General features: G+C 45.5%; 1 protein-coding gene across 1 annotated transcript in view; it reads right to left on the reverse strand.

Annotated features, from left to right (window-relative positions):
- The window catches only part of CDH23 (cadherin related 23), a 3939560-nt gene that overhangs the window by 1080979 nt on the left and 2833896 nt on the right, over positions 1-24685 (reverse strand). Inside the window, exon 30 of the mRNA XM_069610726.1 lies at positions 23529-23664. Within this exon, the coding sequence (XP_069466827.1) occupies positions 23529-23664 (136 nt within the window). The remainder of the gene's footprint in view (positions 1-23528; positions 23665-24685) is intronic.

Raw genomic sequence — 24685 nt, forward strand, 5'->3', positions numbered from 1 at the left:
AATGGGTTAAGGGCACCGCAAATAAGATGTTTATGCCGTGGCCCCACAACGGGTCACTCTCTAAGGTTGTTTTACAGCACATGACCACCTTTCTACATGCCACATATACTGTCAAAAAGCTAGAGAAATGTCTTGCTGTGCTGGAACTGTGGAAAATGTTTGAAGAAACGAAGGTGGAAGAACCACCCGCAGATTGGATATTAAATGTATGTACAGAGGGGGGTGAGATGCCTACCACGCCACCTGCCCCCACCTGAACCAGTAAGCAAAGGGAGAGGGTCTTTACCCGCTAAGAGAATTTAAGGCAGCCACGGGGTACAGCAACCCAGCATATGAGTCGCCTGCATGCAGTGGTGACCACATCAAAGAAAAAGGGCAAGAAAGTAATCTTGCCTCCGTAGGCCCGAGGAACAAGGAGAGACGCGGAGATGAGGGAAAGGATCAGGCACAGAGTAGTACATCTCTCTCTCGAGAGAGGGAAAGAAGCAGAAAGGTAGTAGCGAGTTAGCATTTGAAAAGGACGAGTGGATGGGAGGTCAGATATTGCTAAAACTTGATGGTAAAGGGAGTGATGACATAAGACCGAGGGAATCGTCTGATGAAGTGCTGAGAAAGGAAAAGGAGAAAGAAAAGGATATGAGAGATGAGAGGATAAGAAACAAGAATAGGTTGAGGCGAGAACAAATATATCGCGAAGAGCAAGGAATACCGCTGAGTCACACACAATGCGCAGCCTATGAGAAGTACAGGCAGAATATGCTAACGTTAGAGGAAGAAAGGAGAGTGCAAGAAAGGAAATTAAAGAAGTGGGAAGATGAGGAAAGTAGAAGGGCAAAAGAACGTAGAAATGAACGGATGAGGGAAGTAGATAAGGCTAGAGAAGAAGTGAAGAAACGAAAAGAATCAGATGAGGAAGCAGAACATAAGTGCAGACAGAGGGCACGAGATCTAGAATATTTGCAACGAGACGTTAAAAAACCCAACCCGGTTGTAGAATGGGAAGACATAGAAGAATTATTTCCTGCAAGCAATGCGGTACCAGGTACAAGCAGGACAAATATTGAAGATGACTTCGACACCAGAAGCATCGGGGAAACGATTGATAAAATTTATGATGAGATGGGGCTGGAACTAATTTCCCAAGGGGGAAGGGAGGATGAGCGCTTATAGAGCACTCAGCTATATGACACTGAGGATGTCACCCGAAGTAGTGGGAGCAGGGGACTGTCCCTAGACAGGCTAGAGATTGGGCAGAATGAAGAAGATGCAAGAAGTTGTGTAAACTAGGAGTATTCAGGTTCTGACTCCGGTGAGGAAACGGAGGAAGTGGCACATGACGAAGGGAGACAGTGCGAAAAACGGCTCCCAAGGGATCGAGAGGTACGATGGTCGGATGCTAGAGGGTCCACAAGTAGGGAACCGGAGTCCGCTGGACAATCCAGCCGACATGAAGAAACACCCCATGGTCAGATGGGGGCGTCAGCATCTGCCTATGCAGACAGGTTAAGGGCATTGCCAAGCAGACGACAAGGTGGAAACGTAACGCCGGTGGTAGACCAGAGAACTATGGGGAAAGAGAAGGAGGACTGTGCTTTCCATTTCCCGTTGCTGGAAAAGGGGGGAGCAAGACCAAAATATATTCCATGGCAACACATGGACCGAGAGAACCTTAAAAATAAACTTCCAATGTTGATATCTGGAGCCGGAAAGTGGATACATGAGTTAGAGAAAATGACGGGGGTGTCACCTTAGCTATAGGAGACATAAAGGGCCCCCTAATCGCCGTACTTGGTGAAAGAGCTGATGATGTATGGAAACGGGCAGGCTACCCTAGGGTAACCCTAACTGACACCTCCCATGATGGAGTGCCATTTAATAACTGTAGAACAGCAGTGTGGAAAGCACTGCGTATGCTATATCCAGACACGTCTGATATGGGAGCTATAATGACTCGAAAAATGAAAGAGTCAAGGATCCGGTGCTTTATATCCAGAATTTTCAAGACACGTGGGTGCTCAAACGCATGAATCTTGGACGAAATCCATCCCTGTATTCTATCATATATTGTGCCAATGGTTATCAGAACCGGTGCAAAAACAGCTCAAGAAATTGGTGGGAATAGAAGCTAAACCATGGGCCGAAATACAATTGACAATCGCGCACTGTTGTAGATTGCTACAGGAAAAGAATCGGAAAAAGGAGGCAACGCGTAAGGGGGAGGAGGCAAAGCTGGTGAAAAGGAAGCTATCGAAGTATGCTCTCGAGGGAGCAATGCTCACCAGCCCGGCCGAACCAAGAATACAGCAAGCGACTAACCCCTCGCGAATAATCAAGGCAGAACGGGATTTTACCCGAGGGGAAGAGGGTTTGGAAATAGAGGATGGCAGAATAATCAGGGAGGGTTTCGAGGTAGCCAAGGAGGGTTTCAGAATGTTCAAGGTGGCTTCCAGAACACACAGATGGGCAATCTAACTATGCCAGAAGGACAGATGGCACAACCACCGCCAGTATGTTGGCTGTGTGGAATGACTGGACACGTGGCGCGCATGTGCAGAAGACATGGCATGTGGCAAAATAACCAAGGGATGGGGGCAGGCAGGCAAATCAACCTGCCGTCCCGCAACAGGGCGGTGCCCAAAATTACACAGTGCAGCAGCAGGCGGCAGGCTTGCAGCAAGGTGCACAGCAAGTGGTTCAAACACCGAACATGGGGAATATGCCACAAGGACAACCCTGGTAGGCACCGCCGCAGATGGCTCAGGGCAATAATCCCAGAGGGGAATTAACCCTGGAAATGGGGGAAACCCACAAGTGTACAGTGGACCGAACCTATATATAAAATAGGACAGCTCACGGGAGACCCTGATGTGTTCTATCCTATCAGTGACACCACACCCTAATAGGGAACCTAGGGTGAATGTCACCATAGGGGGTAAAGAATATTCCTTCCGTTTGTGCATACGAGAAGGCAAATTTTCCTTGTCCGGCAAGGCCATAGATACCCAGAGTTTCACTGGAGCTCATAGTAGAGTTCCCTTTACAGATGCACTCCCAGTCTCAGTGGGAGAGCGTGAAATGCATGTACCTCTATTATATTCACGCCAGGCCCCAGGAAATATTCTGGGTCGGGACCTGTTGACTAAACTAAACATGACCATCTCGTTTACCGAGGATGGTATAGTATGCTCCACTCCAGGAATGCATTATTCAAATGTGTGTGAAATGATCAGAGCATACTCAGGACGTATAGCTATGAGAGCTATACCGTTAGAACCAGAAGTCTTTGCATATGGTGTGGGGGTGCTTATGGCGGGACTGCCAAGCCTCGCAGATAAATCAATGAGGACACCTGATGAGTTTCTATTCAGGCCAAGAATACCCATGCACGAAGAGGAGGGACAAGTAGTTCCCTTGGTAATACAATCTGCTGCAGTGCGAGAAAAAGTGGTATTGGTTGAAGGATATGACGATGAAGGCAGACAATGGTGTGCGATTATTGCCATTGAAGAAGGGTATCGAGTGACTGACGTCACCGATGATGATCTGTTAGAAGAATACCCTAACCTAGAAGAGACAAGGGTGGAGGTGAGTCTCATATTTTGGGTTAAAATGATCAAACGAGAGGTGCCACAGAGAATGATGTTGGCACTGGTACACCCAGAATACTTTGAGGACGACATGGCCCAAGTGCCTGCTGCAGTATGGACTACAGGGCCCTATGATGTAGGTCTCCTGAAAGGGGCGGATGAAGTGAAAATCAAACTGAAACCAGGAGCAATTTTCCACAAGCGCAAAAATATCCCATGTCCAGAGAGGCAGATGAAGGAATAGCGAAGACAATCTCCGCCATGATGGAGCAGGGTATCCTAGTGACGTCAGAATCACCTTGCAACACAATGATTTACCCTGTCAAAAAATCAAAAGGAGGGTCTTGGCGTTTAATCCAAGATTTACGAGCATTAAACAATATAGTTGAAGCCGAATTCCCTATAGTTCCTAATCCATCCACAATTCTGTGCAACATTCCCACTGAGGCAAAATATTTCACAGTGATCGATTTGAAAAATGCATTCTTCTCAATCCCGTTGCACCGTGACTCTCAATACCTGATGTCATTTACTTTCAGACAAATGCGCCTGAAAAGTACGAGGTTGCCACAGGGGTACTGTGAGTCTCCATCCATTTTCAACAGAGTCCTGCAGATGGACCTAAGCAATATTGTCACGGACAGTGTTGTTTTGCAATATGTAGATGACATTCTGATCTACAGCACCACTGAAGAACAATGCAGGCATGACTCTGTGCAGCTATTGACTATACTGGCTGATACTATACAAGGTTGATAAGGAGAAGTTGCAGTACTGTCAGCCAGAAGTGTTATACATAGGCCAACTGATCTCTCATGAAGGGAAAAAGGTAACCCCAGAAAGGGCTGAAGCTATCATGAACACGGCGGAGCCGCGTACAATAAAACAGATGCAAAGCTTTTTGGGCCTGTGCAATTATGTCAGAGCGTGGGTCTTTGACTACAGCTCTTACACCAAGCCCTTGCTTCAGGCCTTAAAAAAGGCCCAGACAACAAGGGAAGATATTGAGTGGAATGAAGCAATAGAGAAAGGGTTTGCAGAACTCAAAGGGGCAATTTGTAAGGCCCCAGTTCTCGGGATTCCTAATTACGCAGAGGAATTCTACTTGTTCTCACATACAGATGGCAGTTTTATGACGGCAGTGCTCGCACAGCGAACCTCGCTGGGGTACAAGCCCCTAGCATATTACAGCGGGAATCTGGACCCAGTCATGAAGGGCCACTTCCCATGCGAACAAAACTTAGCTGCTGCCGCATTCGCTATCGAAAAGGCATCGTCCATTGTGATGGGATGCTCCATGACATTGTGTGTTGAGCACTCACTGTTTGACATACTAGAGAAGCCAAAGGGCACATTGACATCTCAAAGAGCATCCGCCTATGAGGTGATTATCTCCAACTCATCGATCAAAATAGTGCGATGTAAAAGTGGAACCCTGCTACATTCATAGCTGAACCAGTCACAGAGGGAGAACCTATACACGACTGTGCGAACAATGAGGAATTCTATGATGAGATCCCCAGGGTAAAAGAGAATGCCCTGGCGAGTGGGGAGATCGTCTTTATTGACGAGTCTTCAAGAATCGACCAAGAAGACGGACAAAGGTATACAGGCGTTGCCGTGATAAAACACCTAGCGAATGGGGAGTTTCGAGTACTCGTTAGTGCACGAATACCATCTCATTATTCGGCACAAGCTGCAGAGCTGTTGGCATTGATACTCGCCATTGAGACTCATGCAGACCAGGAAGTGACGGTGTACAGTGACTCCGCCTATGTGACATCCACAGTGCACGCAGGCTTAGCACGCTGGAAAAGGAGGGGCTACCTCCGAGCAGATGGCACACCAGTGCAACATGCAGCCTTATTGGACAGGCTGATAAAAGCACTACAGCTCCCAGTGGACATAGCGGTCGTGAAATGCACCGCTCATACCAAGGGGACAGATTTCGTGTCACGCGGAAATCAAGAAGCGGACACGGAAGCCAAGCGCATGGCATCCAAAACTGAAACAATCATGGACGTGGAGGTGGCATGTACCCATGAAGGAATGATGGTAGCGCGAGCCACAACGGAGGCCTATAGCAATATGGGGCAGACCCAGCTTATGGAGCTCCAAGGGGAGCCACCACAAGAGGAGAAGAATTTATGGCAGCGTGGAGGGTGTTCTTTAAACCCCTCTGACGGACTGTGGAGGCAAGACAGCACTTGTAAACCAGTAATGCCTGTCGGCCTCCTGAAGGTAGCATTAGAACAACTGCACTACCCCATCCACATGACAAAAGAAAATCTTGCTGCAACGCTCGCAGAAGACTGGTTCAGGCCGAATTTAACGGAGCTTGTTGCATTTTTTATGGTGAACTGCATTATCTGCCAACACTTGTGTATAGGCGCGTTACAAATGCCATATCATATCATATCATATCAATTCACTGCTGGGCACACATTAAAAGTAGTGAGAGGAATCATTCCCAGACCAAATGGACCATTCCAGCACTTACATATCAACTACGTCGAAGTGTGCAACGGGTACAGGTATTTAATTGTGGTGGTGTGTCCCTTCTCTAGATGGATAGAAGCAGGCCCCTGTACACACCCGACGCTGCCTGTGGTTCTAAATTCCCGGTGAGGGAAGTGTTCCCTAGATGGGGGGTGTGCGAGGTAATGAGATCAGATAATGGGGCCCATTTTGTAAATTCAGTGTTCGAACAGATTAGGTCATTGCTTGGTATAAAGCACAAGTTCTCAACAGAGTATCATCCAGAGGGGAATGAGATATGTGAACGGATCAACGGCTTGCTTAAAGAGAGGATAGCCAAGTTGAAACTCACATTAAAAAAGGTATGGCTGCACTGTCTACCACTGGCATTGAATGCACTTCGGAACCAACCAGGCTCCGACCATCACCTCACGCTGCATGAGATAGTTACAGGCAGAAGGATGAGGACCCCTCTTACCCCCAGAGATAGAGCTAGTTGTGATGCCCAGCCGACTAGGGAGGTTCTGGGAACAGAGATGCAAAAGTACCTGAACTGTTTGACATCCAGTACCTCTGTCATTTCAGGTCAACTGCAGCAACGGCGAAAAGGGGGTGGCGCAGTACAAAATGCAGCAGGAAGTGCTGAAGCAGACACCGAACAACGTATACATGCACCCCTCGTCTTCCCTGGTGACAGCGTTTTGGTGAAGAACTTTACCATGAAAAGGTGGGACGAGCCAAGATTTAATGGCCCTTTCATTGTAGAAGACTGCACCCCCTCCGCCTTCAAGCTCCAAGGCAGAAGGGCATGGATCTTCCTAAATGACATTAAACCTTACATAGGAGAGAGCCCTCCTGCTGCATCCAACTGCAAAGAAGCAACAGACAACAGGGAAGAACCTCAGCACGTGCAGACAAGATCCATGGTGAGGAAGAAGGATGCATGAGCAGCACAATAAAGGCAAAAGGAACACTGATTTGAATTGTGGCTTCTAAACTAGACATTTTCTCAAACCAGTGAAAGATAATGATGGTCATAAAACGAACACTCTATGCATCCCAGTTGCAGGGTAAAGAGAAGCACATCTAAAGCCACAACAATGTTGATAAGATGAACTGTTGAAAGCACAACATACCCAAAGTGATACAAAGAATCAAGACACTGATAGACTACAAACAAAAATATTTTTGACAGTGTAACACAGTATCCTGAAGCAACCAGTATCAAGACTTTGATCACAGAATTCATGGTACATTCCAGCAGAAATCTCAAGTGGGATGTGCTAACCTACTTTCAACTCATGGTGTTGTCATACCCATCACTCATAGGGAGAGAAGCCAGTGTCACAGACTTTATCCAAGATCCGGCCAACAAGAAAATAATCTGGCAATTACTGGATGTCATCACTGAAGCCTTCATTGTACTACCAGAGTACGGTGATAAGGGTACAGATGCTCCCTCCTCAAGTGATTATTGATGAACTTACATATACCCTATTTTCCGCCTCATTGAGGAATGCCCAGGGCTCGTCGGGAGAACCATAGATTCCCGAACCTTCATCAGAGATCCAAGAAACAACAAGTTCCTGAACCAAGTGTGGTACAAATTAAATTACGTGGTTGCAATCCACGCAGCAGGAAAGTGTAAAAACTGTGCGAATCAAAAGAAAAGCTTGTGATCAGGACATAACCAAACAGGGCAAATGTCCCTATCACCCGAGGGGTGTCCAGACATTTGGTCGACCTAAAACTGGTCGAATGACATTTGGTCGACGCAATTTGGTCGAAAACCAAATGGTCGAATTTTTTTTTTAATTATATATTTATTTTTCGGGTTTTTGTTTTTTATAAAAATGGGTATTTAGAAAAAAAAGGGGGTTGGGGGGGGACCCCCCCAACAAAAAAAAAAAGGGGTGAAAATAAAAAAAAAATATTCGACCATTTGGTTTTCGACCAAATTGGTTCGACCATTTGTCTGGTCGACCAATTTTTTTCGACCAAATGTCTGGTAACCCACCCGAGGGTGTCCAGACATTTGGTCGACCTAAAACTGGTCGAATGACATTTGGTCGACGCAATTTTGTCGAAAACCAAATGGTCGATTTTTTTTTTTTAATTATATATTTATTTTTTGGGTTTTCGTTTTTTACAAAAATGGGTTTTTAGAAAAAAAAGGGGGGTGGGGTGGGGACCCCCCCCCCAAAAAAAAAAAAGGTGAAAATAAAAAAAAAAATTCGACCATTTGGTTTTCGACCAAATTGGTTCGACCATTTGTCTGGTCGACCAATTATTTTCGACCAAATGTCTGGTAACCCACCCGAGGACACCTGGCTGGCACACAATGTCCTGTTTAGATTAGTCACAGACTATCCGGAAATGGTGGGAAGGCCTGCAGATGTTGACGTCATCACCTTTCTTAGAGATCCGGCCAACACCCCACACATGGGCACACGCCTCCAAGGCATAATTCTCCAGGTGGAGCTGTCCAACTTCCAGTGAGAATTCCTAAGGAGATTCCAGTGAGACCTTTAGCCGAGGGACAGATCGAGGAGACAAAGACTGTTCACGTTGCAAGGAAGGCCTATGATCTAGAGGCTAGAGAATCAGACCAAATGTCTTTAACGCCAGAAGACAGCCAATATGCATACCGTGTTTTCTTCCACCTCATTGAAAACTTTCCAGAACTAGTGGGTAGACCCAGCAATGTTGACATACCCGCATTCCTCCGAGATCCAGCAAAAAATGCGCAATTAAATAGGCTCCTGAGGGCTATCATAGCGCAAATAAGAAGCAATTATGGACATCCACTACTGAGGAGAGCCTTAGAAGGAGAAACTTCAAAATAGAACTTTGTCATCATTGTTTCACTGTGGAGCAGATAGAGAAAAGAGACACTGTTCCTCACTTGTCGCCGAGAGACCAAACGAAAGGAGCAAACACAAGAACTTCGCCATCGTATTTTTCCTGTTCTGCATCCTTCTGATTTTTGTTCTGCTTTTTCATATAATTGACTTCTGCTTTTATTTTTGTTCCTGTTGGTACAACATCTTATTTTTGCGATTTTGACTCGTTTTCTATTTTTTCATATTTTTATTTTTATTTTTGTTCCTATTTTTACAATTTTATTTTTGCACGACTAGCTCATTCTTTCCTATTTTAGCCACGCGTTCATTTTTATTTTTATTTTTATTTTTATTTTTATTTTATTTTAGTTTTAGTTTTCATTTTTGCTTTTGTTTTTATTTTATTTTTATTTTTACAACATTTTATTTTTGTGTGATTTTTAGCAGTTCCATCTTTTCATTCCTTCACATTGAACAGGTTCCAGCATGTCCTCAGGACCAAAACAAATTCGAGGAGGGCACTGGGACCTTACCTACTATAGATATGCATAATAAATGTGATGTATCAGAACTGCTAGCCTAACCCTTTTCCTTACTCTAGCACAGGAAATGTGCTGAGGACCCAGAGACTACCCACGTCACTCACGCGAGGGGAAACATTGGAGAAGCACTCGTCCCTCTGATAGTAAAGAAATCTCGAAATACGAGACCAGAGCAAAAGAAGGAATAAATAACTGACTATGAACTCATTCGAAATGGGGGCCCAGAACAGTAACTTAGTTTTACCCCCAACAGAAGGGCGCCCCCGCTTTCCTGGAAGAAAATGCTGCAAACTTTCACTCAGAACGATTATGTGTATATGTACAGTGATCCTAATTGTTTTTCTATTATTAACAATCAGAATAGCTTTCTTTATTGGTGCATGAAGTGTCCCCCTATCAGTATACCCACTGGATAACGAACGTCAGGGGCCTACAAGAGCACTCAGACCCTATATAGTGATTCCAGTTCCAAGAAAAGCTAATGATGAAGCAAATTACTTACATTTGAATGTAATTAGCAGCAATACGTATACACATGAGGTGATGAATGAGAGAAAAGGCTGTAGACAGGGTCAGCACGGAATGAATGATAATGGAGCACTGGCCACGGCATGTTATGTTATGTTACCTTCACTTATAAAGCGCACGGTCGCCCGAAGGCATCATGGCGCTGATGAGGAAGCTACCGAGCAGGAAGAACAAAAGTAGGCAGGGAGCTAAAAAAGAGTTGTTTTCAGGGCTTTCCTGAAAGCCAGGTGGTTAGAGGTAGACTTGAGTGGCGGTGGGAGGGTGTTCCACAACCTGGCCGCAGCGATGGAAAAAGCTCTGCCACCGAGTTTTTCCCGGTTGTACCTCGGAACCACCAAAAGGTTGGTGGTCGAGGAGCGAAGATTGCGTTCCGGGATATATCGGACAAATTTAGTTTGAAGAAACTCCACTCCTAGGCCTTGGATTGCCCGGTGGACAATACACAGTGATTTGAATTTAACTCGCTGAGCCACTGGGAGCCAGTGAAGTTGGCGAAGCACTGGCGAAATATGTGCTCCATATGGAGAGCCTGTGGCCAGTCTAGCTGCCAGGTTTTGCATGCGTTGGAGACGCTGGAGAAGGCCCACCGGCTGAGCGAGATACAGGGAGTTACAATAGTCCAATCGTGAAAGGACTAGTGCGGCCACCACAGGAGGGCACATGGCTTCTGGGATCATAGGGAGGACCTTCTTAAGTACCCTAATCTGGTGGGGGGCGGATTGGCAGACCTCTGAAACCTGATTTGACATAGACAGGGAGGTGGAGAGAATGACCCCTAGGTTCTTAACTTTGTCCACCGGACAGGGCAGGGGGCCCAGAGAGGTAGGCCAGAAAGCGGGGGTCCATATTGCTGGGCTAGGAGAGCAACCCACCAACATCACCTCCGTTTTGTCGCCATTAAGCTTGAGCCAGTTTTGGTCCATCCAGACACCGACTGCTTTTAAACAGTCGTTAAGACAGACTGAGACCTCGGTGTGATCCTGATCCAAACGGATCAGGATCTGAGTACCATCCGCGTAGGAATAGCAATTAAGTCCATACGAGCGGATAAGGCAGACAAGCGCCCAGATATAAATGTTGAACAGGATAGGGGAAAGAGACGATCCCTGGGGGACACCACAGGTGAGAACACAAGGGGAAGAAAGGAAAGGGGGCATAGCATGGGTCTGAGTGCGGTCTGCGAGAAAGGAGGTGAACCAGGCCAGGACTGGACCGGATATCCCGATTTGTGCCAGATGTGAGAGAAGGATAGGATGGTCCACCGTATCAAATGCGGCGGACAGATCCAGCAAAATCAGAGCTCCAACTCCACCAGCATCAGCAAGTCTGGACATATCACCCACACACAGAATGCACACAAACAAGGGCAAGTGTCAATGGCTACAAGGCCTCCAACGAAGGCAGCAGAGAAGGAGAAACTGCCTGCCGAACACTCAATTCCAGAGAATAGTGGAGATAACGAAGAAAAGTAAAATGAAATGCCAAAGAAGGAGGAAATAGCAAAATCCCTCGAAAAAACAGAAGAGGCCACGAAAGAACTCACAGAGAAGACACACATGCTAATAGAGTATTTGTTCCCATTCATAATCCAAGCAAAGAAACTACACGGGGAGCTGAAAAACAGAACTATAGAAACTATAACTGCAAACACACCTGCTCCAACGCAAGGAGCAGGTCGCAGGCCTACAACACAGCCACAAGTTGGGAGGTTGATGAACCAATGGTGGTTACGGTAAGTTTATGGCAGACTGCAAAATGGAAGGAATGAAGCACAAATCCTCCCCCTACCACAGCGATGCAGTCGAGGCAGCCTGCTCCATCGAGATACCCGAAGTGGAAAAGCAGCACAGATGCATTCAGGGACATAGTCATTGCAAACTACAGAAGAACGCTGAGAATCAAGAGAAGCCCGCATGAAGATAACAATGAACTTAATGACTACCTGGACAGCACAGCCCATTTCGGAAACAACATATGGTACCAACACATGAAGGAACTAGGACGAAGGCAGTCAGAAGGAGAATGCTTTGTCTGTGCACTCCTATCATACAGCATGGGAAAGTCCAAGAATTTCGTGGCTGTATAAACTGATGTCCCTACAGCACACTGTATGTTGCATGTAGCAATTTGCAACACCAGAGGACAATTTATGGGAAGAGGCGCCTCATTGATATGGGCCAACGAAAAGGATTACCAGGTGAAGATGGCTATGTCCAGGACATTAAAACAGGAAACCGAGCACACACCAGAAATCATGTGATCAGGTACGAGAACCCTGGCGTCTGGGATAAGATGGGAAATAAACCCAAGACTGAACGTTCAAGGAAAAACTGCAGAGGAGGCTCAAATCTGGAAGAACAGAGGCCATATGCAGATCTGGGGGTCAGTGGTCTCCCCAGATGGATGGGAAGACGGAGTAGTAATCTGCCGAGCGTTGATGGTCCTTGGAGCATGCAAGGAAGCAATAGAGAATTTGCAGAGGTTATACAAACCTTTGTGGCCAAAGCTAGTAAAGTTGCTAACATGGGTCGAAGATAGAGGGGGACCCCTACAGATAGTGCCACTGGAGAGCCCAAAACTATGCTTCAGAAACAATGGCACAAGGAAGATGGGAGAGAATCAAAACTGCGGATGAATCTTTGAAGCCCCGGGAATGACACAAGGAACCGCAGTTATTATGGACCATTACTGGGCGTGTGTATCCAAGGCATACATAAGGCTGCCGAAAAACTGGGGAGGCATATGCACACTAGTGAACGTCCACGTTCCCGCACTAGTGATCCCTAAGAAAGACCTGAAGTTGGACAGTTTCCGGAAAGCAGATGTTCATCTAAGAAGAAGAAGATGTGTGGAAGTGATATCCAGGATGAAGAGGGAAAATTACTTTTCTCCCAAATCAGAAGAGGCATTCCATGCAATCCCGTACGAACATAGGTTGTTCAGCCTCACCTCAAAAGTATTCACAACACTACTCCTTCCCCACATCAAAGTCGGAGTGAATGCTAAATGGTTACATTTAACCAGATAGGAGTTATTGCAGACCATCAATACCACTATAAAAGGATTCAACGCGATCAAAGAAGAGCTGAGAGCAATCCGACTGATGACTCTCCAAAACAGATATGTGCTTGATATGATCACAGCAATGGATGGAGGTGTTTGTGCAAAAATCGGAGAATCATGTTGCACATTCGTACCATCACACGATGAAGAAAACTGAACCCTAACAGAGGCTATAAGCATCCTGACAAGCCTGAAAAACCAGATGATCGATGAAAGTGATGAAGTAGACAATGACAGCGGGTTTGGAGACCTATTCTCATGGGTCCCACAATGGATGGTAGATATATTCAAGTTTATGGGAGCTATACTAGCAATGGTATTGCTAGGATTCTGTGTTATCAAGATAATCATGACACAGTGCCAGAAAACTGCAAAGAAAGCCATAGGGATGAAAATAATGGTTGATGTCGAACCAGGATGGAAGCCCAGAGACCTGACTGATGAAGAAATAAGAGACTTTGTGAAGGCCAGCAAATTTGCGCCAGAGGGAACAAAGTTCACATACCCTAAGAAACGAAGAAGGTATGAAGGGAAATGGATCTACTGCAGCCCAAATGGACAAGGTCAGCTAATGACGTGGAACAAAGACAAACATGTGAAGACAGCAGGGAGTTTGAAGGGAGTGATAAAAATATGGACTCCAAAAGCACACACATTCCCACCATCATGTACCAATGCAGAGGACGATGAGCATGACACTGAAGAAGCAAAAGAAATGAATGAAAAGGAGGTTGCAGAAGTGGTCAATGAACTGACCAGAGGGGGGAGTGTAAAGGAGGTCCCAGACATGGCCTGCACCTCTTCCCTTCATTTCGAGGTACCAGGAATGCGCTCGCCAAGGTATGTGACATATGAAGAGCAAATGAACCTACAAAGAGCTGCAGTGGGACTCTGCCCTGTATACATCAGAAGATCCATACTGGTTGAAGCACCCATAACCAGACAACCGTGGGCAGCATGGTACCCTATCAGACAGCCATACCAGCCGCTGATACGAAATGAGGAGTACCTAGACACGGTCCACGAAGAGACCCCAAAATCCTTAATGGAAGGCCAGTGGAAATGACACAAGGGCCTGAACAGATTCGAGAATGAACAAGAGCAGCTATCGAAGATAACACGCCAGTGCGAGTAACTACGAAATTGAATGGAATAGGCACAGAGAGGAGACAATGTTACAATGCCAGGAAACAGTGTTACGAGATAAGATGGAAGCAACCGTCCTGTTAAACGTGTGTAAATAGGCTTGAAACGCAAGATGCTAAGAAATCAATATTGCTTGCAATGCTTAGTAGAAGATAGAGCGGCAAGCGCCTGCCGTATAGCTACCTCAATAAGGCACATTATACAAGTGCGACTCCATTTCTTAAAAGCAGAAAGGTAACCAGGCGGCCAGAGGACTGCCAGGCCAAGTTTCGAAACCTAGCCAAAGACAAGAGAAGGAGCCGAATCGAAACTCAACAAAGAGTGGCTCATGCCTAGGAAATCGAGGTCAACCGGAGAAGGGGAGGAGAGCATCAGCTCACAAGACTCCAACTTCAGAGCATACCAGCCTGCCTCATGAAGGTCAAGATAAGGGGGGCCCATGCAGGTGGCTAGGCCGACACAGAATTAAATGCACTAAAAGCTGGAAACTGAAGCAGATTCATGGTGAACTAACACGTGACCAGCCAGGTGTGAAGAAGTACCATCGCCTGATGTCATCCAGGACCAGAGGATGCCATAACTTTTCCCGATAAGAGACTACAGTTTCAAGGCCATCCTTAGCCAACTAATTGACACGTCGCCCTAAAACACTGATTGATGGAAGGGAGGCAGGGTGAAACTTGGGACACCAGGCACAGGGGTGTCCATTCTGCATGCTGCTAATTAAAAGTGGAAATCTATGTCTAGGGGTGTAACCTGCCCAATCACAATGGACCAAGTTATTTTAAGTCCTATAGATATAGTAACCAATAAGACGACGTAGTTGTAGTGACGTCTATCACGTGTGATGTAGAGGGATGGGCGTAGACGCCCACCCGATAAGAGTTATCCAATCCGTATGCCCTATTATCATATACAGATATAACACCTATACTTAAGTTACCTCTCCTAACCAATGATATTGCATGTCGAGTTTTGTAAAGTTAGACGCCAATGATAACGAACATTGCCTATAAGAATCTCTGTACAATTGAAGTTACAGGAAGTCAGAGTGAGACTGGTGATCATACTACAGCTGATTCCCATTTGTTTCCCTGTTTGATGTATGTATCATTAAACAGACTTCCCTTTGCCAAACTACTGAGTCCTCGTTATTGAATTGTGTCGGAGTAAGTGAATCCTGCCATTTTCTTTCAACAACTCTGCACTTGCTTTTCAGAGAGGCTAGGCCGGAATAATACCAACAGTTGCATTTGGAGGCATGCTTCATACAGATCCTCATGACAAGGGCAAGGATGTCAAGGGTGTTGCAGATGGAGAGGTGAAGGTTAGCAAGAGCTGTGTCAGTGGGAGAGTCCGTGGCAGGGGTTGGAGGGGGGATGAAAGGGGTGGCAAAAGCAGCACCTGACACTTGCTTCATTGGGCGAATGATGGAGAAGGAGACTGGCAGTGCTGGCAGAGGCCTAGCCAGGGAGCCCAAGATCGTAATGTGAGAGGAGAGCCTGGTCAGACCAGGTGAGAGGGGTAGTGAGAGGGTTAGAGATAGAGATGTTTGATTTGATGAGTGTTCTGCTGAGTGGTTCCCACTGAAAGGGTTCCACAGGTGATGCAACAAGCCACCAGCCACATGACCAGCCAGTCCATCCATTTACAATGTGACCAAGCAGGGGCCCTAAATGTCATCCACAGGACTTACCTGCACCATCTTCACTGTAGCTGCCTTACCAATCAAGAAACAACTTGTAGCATTCAAGCAAGACAGCAACCCCTTGACCAGATGTTGGCCTGGTACAATCATCCTCTGTCTCTCTCCCCTTTTGCCCTGTGTTCATCCAGGGGCAATGAATGGGGTGCGACCATGCCATCCACTAACCAAACCAACCACCAGCTTCCACTGCAGCTGCCTCCCCAGCCCAGCAGCATCTGCGAATCCATCCAGGCAAAAAAAAAGAGACCAGATTAAGAAAGACTTCAGCTACATTCATAATTCCCGCCAGTGGAAACATTTTTTGGGGTAGGGTGTGCAACACCCGGGCAGCCAGGTGAAACCTGTTGCCTGTTTGACTTAATTGCCCTACTCATCATTTGCTAGGATCCTATTAAAAATGGCAGCTGTCCAGATGACCAACTGGCAGGGTTAAAGGACTGTGCTTCGTTATGCTATGGGCTCTGATTCACTAATGCAACTTCTTTACATTAGCTACCCCTAATCCTCACCCTTGGGCTGGGCCTAGGCTCCATTCACTCCTCAGTACCCCCCGCCCCACACCTTGGCCCATCGTCCACACCTGTGTATGGCCTGAGTGCCATTCTCTCCCCATCGTTCCTCCAAACGCCAATACTTGGGCTGGTTCTGAACATCCTTAACTCCTCATACCCCACACACACATTCGGACTCCACTCACTTCTCCTATTGACTGTTACTTGATTTACCAATATGTCTTTAGCCTATTGGTTTACATTAGTATTTTCTCACTTCATCTCCCATATACTTTACTCCTTGGTGTTCCCACTGCAATTTTCTCTTAGGTGTGCCCTCTGTGACTTAGGAACGGGTGCTGCATGCTTTTCCCCAGTTAGTGTGCCCAACTCACTCTAGGGTGCCTTAGTATTTTTCCTCACAATGATTCTTTCCAGTGTTCATCACTACCAAGATTTTAGCACAACTGCACCTGCTGTTCTAAAGGCACATCAGGTATGCCAAAGACTGCTCCCAACATTAACACACTCAAAGTCAACTTGCCATCACATAATACACATACCAACTTAGCCATTAACGCACAGCAATTCAAAACCACCTGCCAATGCACATCAGAACATCAGAAGTCTACATCCCTCCCACCAATTTGCATGACACAAGTTCCAAACAAATCTCTCTCGCACTATGGGCATATAAGGACCCCCTCCCCCTTTGAATGCAGATACCTCAAGAGCTCTCAACACAAACCACCTACAGACAGACCAAAAGACAGAACTCTGCTACTTCATAACTGCACGCATCAGCACAATGGCAAAGCTATCATTAATTTTACCTCTGACCTGTAGAGGAGCACATGGGTGCGTCATCTCTAACTCCTGCCCCCTCACCTCTGTCATACTGGAACCGCAGGAGAAGAGCCCTATTTAGTGCACCAGGTATCATCCCAATACAGTACTGAGTGTATGAAAGATGATATGCACTCAGACAACCGTATCGAATGTACTCTCACACTGAAAGGGCGGAAGAATATCGGCACACACCATTGGACATCATAGAGCTATAAGTGAAATCTGACAAGGACTGAGTGACGTCATGAAGAAAAGATACTGATACTGAGACGTACTGAAACGATATGCAAATACTTAAAGAATTAAGATGTAACTGAAGTAACAAGAGAAACATGTTATTAAATATGAAGAAATCATATATGCAAAGAAAATAAAGTAACCTGTTGACTAATAAGTGTATATATACAGAAACGCAAGGTAGATGAATTACACAGAGGATTGCAACAGAAGAAAACAGAATGTGGCTAGGGCGGCCATGATGGGAAAAGATGTCGGACTCCTATTGAAACCAATCAAGCTACCTCAGAGACAGACCAGGGCTGCATAGCCAGGAGACAATTGAAAAACAGCTTTGTGTGAGGAATACAAAGTCTATTGGACTGGGATCAAGGATGCTACTGCAAGGAATAATTGCAAGGCTCAAGGAGAGTCAAAAGGATAAGCCATGTACGTAAGACATATTTCTCTTAGATTAAGTAAAGGGGAAAACATCTGCAAGAGCCAAGTATTGGACAATTCAAAGATGCAAAAAGCCTATGCAAGGTGGAGTGAGCAAGTCTCTAGAGGCCGAGAGGATTAATGACGCCCAGCACAATTGAATCAAATAGCAGTAAATAAAAGGTCGGAATTGGACACATTTGTGGTGTCCTCACACTTGATTCAGAAGTCGAAAACAAGAACTAGTCATTAAGCTCCAGATGCAGATAATGGTGTACCTATCCTCTCTTAAAAGTCCCAGAAGAGAGAACAGGCTGCAAGGTCAATTACAAAGGAGAAGCCTTGCCTTAAGGATGGACTGATGAGAGATGATGGACTATTTTCCAAAGTGGGGAGTAGACTCACATTACTCTCGGCACCTGAGTTTCGTTTTACTTACGTGCAGCTAACGAGCTGAAAGTCCAAGGTTGGGAAATCATGCCAACCAATCAGAGGGTCTATGCAGCAACATGCTATACAATGTTGCATAGGCCAATCTGCTGCAATTTATTCTGCTATAATCTGTATTATATTTAGAGGTGGTTCAAGGCGTGCCCAACAGCTAAGGGGCATCCAGTAATATTGTTAGTACTTACATGATATATAGGTAATATGTTCCCTTAACCAATCCCTCCTTTCAATAGGTTTAGCAGTTTGCCACGTAGGATGACATCACGGATTACACATATTGAGGTATAAATCCTTTGTACAATCAAATTTGGGTGTGAGTATGTGGACTACAGCTTGCTGTTCACCAGAGTGCCCTACTTTATTTTATGCTGATAATAAAGAAGTATGTTGCCATATTCTTTGAGTATGTCCAGTTATTTGGGTGCAGGTTCATTATTGGTAATTCCTTCTAGCACACAAGATGCTTCAAGGTGCGCACAGACCCACCTACCAAACCCACACACCATCTTTTACAGTGTTTATACTGTATCCTTTGACCACTGTTTTTCTGGCTTCCTGTAATCTATTAGCAGAGTTCAATTCCTTGCAGAATTCCAAATGAAATTGCGCGCATTGCAGTCCTGCTTTGAGATCTGTTGGAGGAGGGCCAATAGACTACCCGGTGGAAAATGGGCAGGGGGGAATGTTTCACTGCTTCACTGCAATAGGCCTAAAGAGAGTACTGACAAAAAGCAACAGGAGCCACATTGAAGCTGTGCGGGGTGGAAGGATTCTATGGGACCCTCATTAAGAAGCCAGAAGGGTCTTAAGGGGGCAGAGGGCTTTAAAGGAGGAAGCAAGGATGTGAAAAACATCAAAAGGCTGACATGCTGTGCTATCACCAATAAAAAGCAAATGCAAATACTTTTTAAGAACACAAAGTAATGTATCTTAATGGTATTTGCCAAGTACTGGTTCGCCTGTCCGACTTTATTTGTTTATGTATTGTTTGCTTGTTAGGCACTTATACAGGAAATACATTTTGTTCCAAAGCACCCACAGGACAGCAGGGAGGGAACATGGGACAGCAGTATAATTAAATACAAAAAATACAGACGGGAAGGTCCTGCCAAACGAACTATGCCTTGTGAGTATTCAGAATGTGCAACTGCAGGAAGGAAGAGGGAAGTGGGGAAGGTGCTGTGGTGTCCGTGCCCGAGGGTGAGCAACAGATGAAGTACAAGGTATTGTAAGTTCTATGCAGCCAGGAGTCGCATTGGGAGGAAAATGCGACTCTCCAGTGCAGAAGGTGTGCCGAGGCAAGTGCTGAGGAAGACAGATACTGGAGAGATTGGGTGTGAATGGTCAGAGGCCCAGAGAATGCATAAGGGTCCAAGACATCAATCAGAGCAACTGTGGGATTAGCAGAGGAAGCAAGAAGGAAAGGCAAGGAGGAGGAAAAGAGGCGAGTCTAGAGGTGCTTTCGGAACTTCAGAAGGTCCTGCTCAGGATGCAGAGGGAGGGAGAGACTGATCCAGAGGAGGGAGCCAGCTGAGGAAAACGAGCGGCCTCCTGCTTTCTGTTTAGCTAAATGGTTTACACTCAGAGAGTTGGTGTCATAGAGGTCTAAAAGGAGAATATTTGGTATGAGAGAGTTGCAGATAGTTTTCCCCGAAGCCCCAGACAGCCTTGTGGATGATGCAGAGGGATTTGTATTTGATCCGTGCAGCAACCGGGAGCCATTGGAGGATTTTTAGTGCAGGAGAGATGCAGTCCCTGGGCTGACTGCCAAGAATAAATCCGGTTTGAAAGATGTTTCACACATTAACAGTGTTTTCTCCTTCTCTAACAGTTGGCTGATAACAAAAATTAAGTAGGTATATTGCTCGATTTTATTTCAGTTGATTTCGAACTGATTGAACTTCATTGGTCGAATTGCCCCCCAAATATGTAGAAGGAATATTTGGGGCAGGCACTGTGGTCTACATCCAACATCCAACAAAAACAGATATTAGTTGAACTGTTTGTTGGAAGCAAGGGGCTCAGCTTGTTTGTCTGACCTCTCATTCTGAAAAGAGGTGCTTTTGTTTGCAATCCCAGTGTTTCTGTGGATTTCACATCAATGTACAAAGTATGATAATGTGATAGCTCATTGCATTTATCATTCTACATATGTGCTTAATGTTTATATGAATAAGCCAGGATGTGCTCCATTGCCTTAAAACATACAGAAACTGCAAGAAAAGCAAAGCATAATTCTATGGTTAGAATGTATGCACTTGCTGAGACTGCCTGCATATTTCTTTAGTGTAGCAAAAAGCCTTTGCGTTAATTACATGTATTTGAAGAGAAAACATAGGATGCAGAATGACTGTGGATGAGTTTGATCGGAAATAATAAATTCTGTGCAAAAACTGAACATACTGGGCATTATTAAGAGTTTGGTGATATCCGGCTGGTAAATCTGGTGGGATTCTACCAAACGGAATGACCGTACTACACCTTGATCTGCCAGAAATTACCAGCAGATTACAAGTGGCAGGAATAACGATAAATCCCCATTCCATGGAGTCCTAGGATTGCTGTTAATACTGGTGCCTGTAATACCAGCAGTGTTTTGCCGGTGAGGTGCCTGACTTAGCCTCCAGATCTTGGGTGGAGGTAACTCAGGCACCCCACAGGCAAACTTGCACTCTACTGGTCTGAAAACGTGCCAGTAAAATTAAGCACCTTGGGGCTTCAGTGTGCCGGGGGTTAGATTGCTCATGGCTCCCCCCCCATGATCATGGTCAGGAGGCTGTGTTGTGTGCCTGGGTGCACTGAACCCACAGTGGCATACAGAGATGGGAGCATACACGCTTCCTCGCAGGTCCTGCTTGCCCCTGAGGGTTGCGATACACACAGGGGCACATTCTTGAAGCATTTTGAAGTGTATCCGTAGATGAGTTAATAGGTGTAAAAACGAATTGTTACTAGAATCTGTCTAGGGCGGTAAGTGCAAGTTTAGACAGTGTGATAGCGCCTGCACATAAAGTCATATAGGGTTCTGCAGGTATCTGGATTTTATGTGGAGGAAAAACTAGATTGTGTCCAAGCGACTCTCAGGGCTGATTCTGGAGTAAGGGCGCTGCTGTCTGGGCTGTGCCTGGCCCAAAGAACACTGCAATTGGATGCCACACCCCCTTGTTGGAGCAGGAAGCTGCAACAAAACTCGCAGTGGCTCGCCCTTGTGGCGTAAGCCCGCTGGAGTAAGGGCGCTGATGTCTGAGCTGTCGCTGGCCGAAAGAACGCTGCTATTAGAGGCTGCACATCAATTCAGAAAAGGAATACCAAGATCATTTCATAGGTGTCATGTGTAAATCGCTTAAACTGGACATAACTCCAGGTGCTTATCGAGGAGAGAAAAAAACAGAAGGGCTTGGTATTGAGTGTGCTTGCTTCAATGAGGTCCTCTGAGTCAGAAATGTCGTCGGCTAGCGATACATTTCTGAAGTTCTTTGTGTGGCATACCTTTCCAAGATATCCTTTTTTTTGTTGCACAGGGCATGTTCCATGTCCTTCCCCGCCCGCCTTTGCTCTTTGCTATATGGAACTTGCTGCCACACATGAAACAGCCACTGATTACACTGCTATGTGAAGCCCCTGATTGTAGGCGGCCCTCATGCGATTGCATATTGTCAACTCTGGCCTTCACAGGTGCTTTTGGATTTTGCCCTATGGCACATTCCTCTTCTTTGGATTTGGGACTCTTTGCAGTCTCCATACAGTGTATCAAATGCTCAATGCTTTCCGCAATGGCTTCTTCGATAGGTGAGTCTCTGATGAGCGTCAGGGCGTCTTGAGCTTAAGTGCCCCTCGGTGTACAATTAACTGGTCACAAATGAGTTAGTCATGGTCGGAAAGGCACGTGTGCTGGCTAGTTCTTGCAGCCCTGTATCAAAGTCTTATATTGATTCACGCATGGATTATGGGCGTGTAGTTATGACTTTGAAGTTCACTCTTTAGTTTCTTGTCAAAACATCTTGTCGTTCTGATGTGGACATCCACGCGTACATCAATGGCAGATCCATCTGCACTCTTCGGAGCAACCAACAAGGGGAAAAGCCTTTGTCCTCCTGTTCCAAACATCTTGCGGAATAACACCTTCTTTCTTTACCCAATAATTTAACTCATCCAGGGCTTGAACATAGTTCTCTGATGCCATTGACCACTGGGGCCAAGGGACTGGAAGACGGGCTGGAGTCTGTAGGAAGAATGGTGGCGGCACTTCAGCCTGCATGATTGAGCTCTCCGCGATGCAGTGCATACGATGAGGTGCGCCTGCAGAGCCTTTAGAGCCAATCAGAATGTGGTGCCAGAGAAATGTCATTAGCGGAGCTGTTGCAGACCTCTACGTCCTACTCCTCATCTCCACTGAACTGATCTGGGAGGTGATCAGTGAGAGGTGGAAATGATGAACGAATTATAGACCACAATACAGCCAGGGGTGTGATGCAACCACACTTTATTCAAGCATTGAGGAAAATACGGCATTCAGGGCAGGAGGACGTATCATTATGCTGCTTCTACAATGCAGGAAACGAGGTGAGCCATACAATCCCTTGCACCGAGCCTACCTCAGAGTGTCAGGGAGAATGCACTTTTCCAAGTGGCATCCATGCGTAATGTGCTTGCGCAGGACTATACAGAAGAAACGTTTCAGTCAAAACCTCAATGAATATGGCCTCAAACCGAGGAACTGAATACAGGAAACAGGGGCACTGACCAGAACACTTCATCTGCTAAATTATGAAAGAACATCAAAACTAGGCACATGTGACTATGATGATCCAATCAATAAACACTTGAGTGAGGACGCTGGTACACTAAGGCGGCTGTGTATCTGTGTTTATTGGAATGCTTTGCAAGTTGCAGCAATGTATCTAGCACAGTTCCCTTGAAGTGACAGTACTCTTAAATGATTACATTCTTTTAAGCTTTCCTTGGAATCATTGTTTTTGAAGGTGGTCTCTGTAGAGCCAAGTCTTTGCTTGTGTGTAAACCTGGGGTGACATCTATTAATGAAGAGTTTTATGGGTCTGTGTGGTTTGTAGCTTTTCATGGGAAATGAAACATGTCTACCGAATACTGCTTCAGGAGGCAATCACATTTTTTCTTTGTTTATTTGGCAGGTTTTTGAGGTTGATGATCAGTCTCTTGATTTTTACCTGTATCACGATCTGTCGCCCGCACCACAGTGACAGAGGTCCCAATTCCCGCTGTCTCCCGGAGCCCCAGGCGACTGTATTGCTGCTGGGTGAAGACGGGCGCTTCATCATTCACATCCTCCACATACACAAGAACCTGGGGTGCACACACGCGAAAGACAGACCCAAAGGAGAAGACGTCACATTGGAATGTAGGATGATGACATGATACAGTCATTTCATATGGATAGAATTGTTTAATTGATGATCTGAGAAATGAGTGCTGTATCAAAATCAGAGAAGGGATAATGCCACTCAACATTGATAGACAAATTAATAAGACAACAGATTACATAGCACCCAGAAAGTCTACCGCAATAATGAAAATCTGTAAATAACAAAATAAGCATTAACCCAATCATACCCCCAGATGTGAAAAGCATTGGACCCCAGAAGAACAAAGATCTAGAAAATTACACTTTTGTCGAATAAAATTTCTTTTCACTTACCTAAACACCAGAAAAGTATAAACATATGTATCACCATACTAAGAAAAGGGCAGTATATTATTTTTACTTTCCTCCCATTTTCCCTTGGCTGCAATAAGGACACTTTTCACATGTGTGCAAGAATATTTTCTAATTCTAAATAAAAAGTAAATTCCATAAGCATTTCTTTAGAAAAAAGAAAAATTCCACAATGTCTTTTCATGTTGCTACAGTTGTCATTTCCCACTGACTGGCGCACACGAGTGACGCTCTCCTGAAGACAAGCTGATGCTCGCTACTACAGGTGCAAGCAGCAAGGCCATATCTTCCAATCCATGTTACAATGCATCCTGAAAACAGTTTATTAATAAAATGCTCATTAAAAGAGGGCAGGCTTGATCCCTCAACTATCCTAAAATGTTTTTCAATGTTTTTTGTATTTCTTTATTTGCTGCTTTGTACAATGTCACACAGAAATCTGAACCGCTTCAGAACAGTATTTTGACAAATCTGGTGAAGACTTGATGCAGAAGGTGGAGAATCGCCGAATGTGCTATTAGGAGACTGAAATGAGCCCTAAAACCCTGCACCTATACTGAAGGACGATGGACTCAACAGCGTTCCTTTATGTACAAGGGGACTCATTTTATGGAATGCATGTGCTTCAGAGAGGTGAAGCCTGGGGCTAAG

Source organism: Ambystoma mexicanum, chromosome 8, assembly GCF_040938575.1.
Source record: "Ambystoma mexicanum isolate Mex_15411 chromosome 8, UKY_AmexF1_1, whole genome shotgun sequence".
Classification (NCBI taxonomy): domain Eukaryota; kingdom Metazoa; phylum Chordata; class Amphibia; order Caudata; family Ambystomatidae; genus Ambystoma; species Ambystoma mexicanum.